Genomic DNA, 833 nt, shown 5'->3' on the forward strand with positions numbered 1-833 from the left:
CTGGAGGAGCTGGGGGTCATGCTGGAGAAGGCCTGTGCATTGCTGCCCACACCACTCACCAGCAAGGTGAGCTGGTGGGGGGGCACATCCAGCCTGGCAGGGACCCCCCAACACCCCTGCCAGGCTCACCCCCCTCTCTCCTTCCCAGTGTGAAGCACTCGTATTGCAGTATGAGCCGGCGGCCGTGCGGCTCTTGGTGCAGATGTTGGATCCCACCTTTGTCTGCACTGTAAGTGTCCTCATCCCCGGGGCAGCCCAGACCGAGATGGGCATCTTTTGTCCAAGCCTGAGAGGCTGGGAGAGGGGCAGAGGGGGTGTCAAAGAGCGCTCTTGGATTTTTTCCTCCTCTCTCCACTCCCACCCCTTTCCTTTGCAATGCAGAAAATCAGAGCCTGTGACTCAGACAAGGAGGATCTCCTGGGTTCAGACCCCTGTGTCTGGGGCCCGCAGTACTGGTGCAAGAACATGGCCACAGCGGTCGAGTGCAATGTAAGTGACAGCCGCATCCCCTCCCCGAGCTGGCAGGGGTCCCTGCGTCCCACTGCCATCCCTCCCCATCTCTCCCGCAGGCCGTAGGCACCTATGGAACTAGGAGCCATCTCCCCAGCTGGCTGGGCTTGCTCTGCCGTTTGGTTCAGGATCCCAGGTCCCTCCCTTGGGATGTGCTTGCACCCATGGACGGCAACTGCAGGAGCCCATGGGTCTCACCACGCCGGCAGGGCTGTGGGGGAACCCCCACCTGCCTCTGCCACTTCCTTTTCCACCCCTGGGGCTTGGATTTCCAAATCAGGTTAAGGGACTCGTTAGCATTTTCAGGACTGGGGATTCAGCCT

At 61.0% G+C, this 833-nt stretch overlaps 1 protein-coding gene across 1 annotated transcript in view; it reads left to right on the forward strand.

Annotated features, from left to right (window-relative positions):
* The window catches only part of LOC103807864 (proactivator polypeptide-like), a 7229-nt gene extending 6653 nt beyond the window's left edge, over window positions 1-576 (forward strand). Inside the window, 3 exon segments of the mRNA XM_009080614.1 lie at window positions 1-143; window positions 145-229; window positions 382-576. The exon segment at window positions 1-143 is cut by the window's left edge and continues 24 nt beyond it. Coding sequence (XP_009078862.1) covers window positions 1-143; window positions 145-229; window positions 382-576 — 423 coding nt within the window.
* The last annotated feature ends 257 nt before the right edge of the window (window positions 577-833 follow it).

Source organism: Acanthisitta chloris, unplaced genomic scaffold (genome assembly GCF_000695815.1).
Source record: "Acanthisitta chloris isolate BGI_N310 unplaced genomic scaffold, ASM69581v1 scaffold7778, whole genome shotgun sequence".
Taxonomy (NCBI): Eukaryota; Metazoa; Chordata; class Aves; order Passeriformes; family Acanthisittidae; genus Acanthisitta; species Acanthisitta chloris.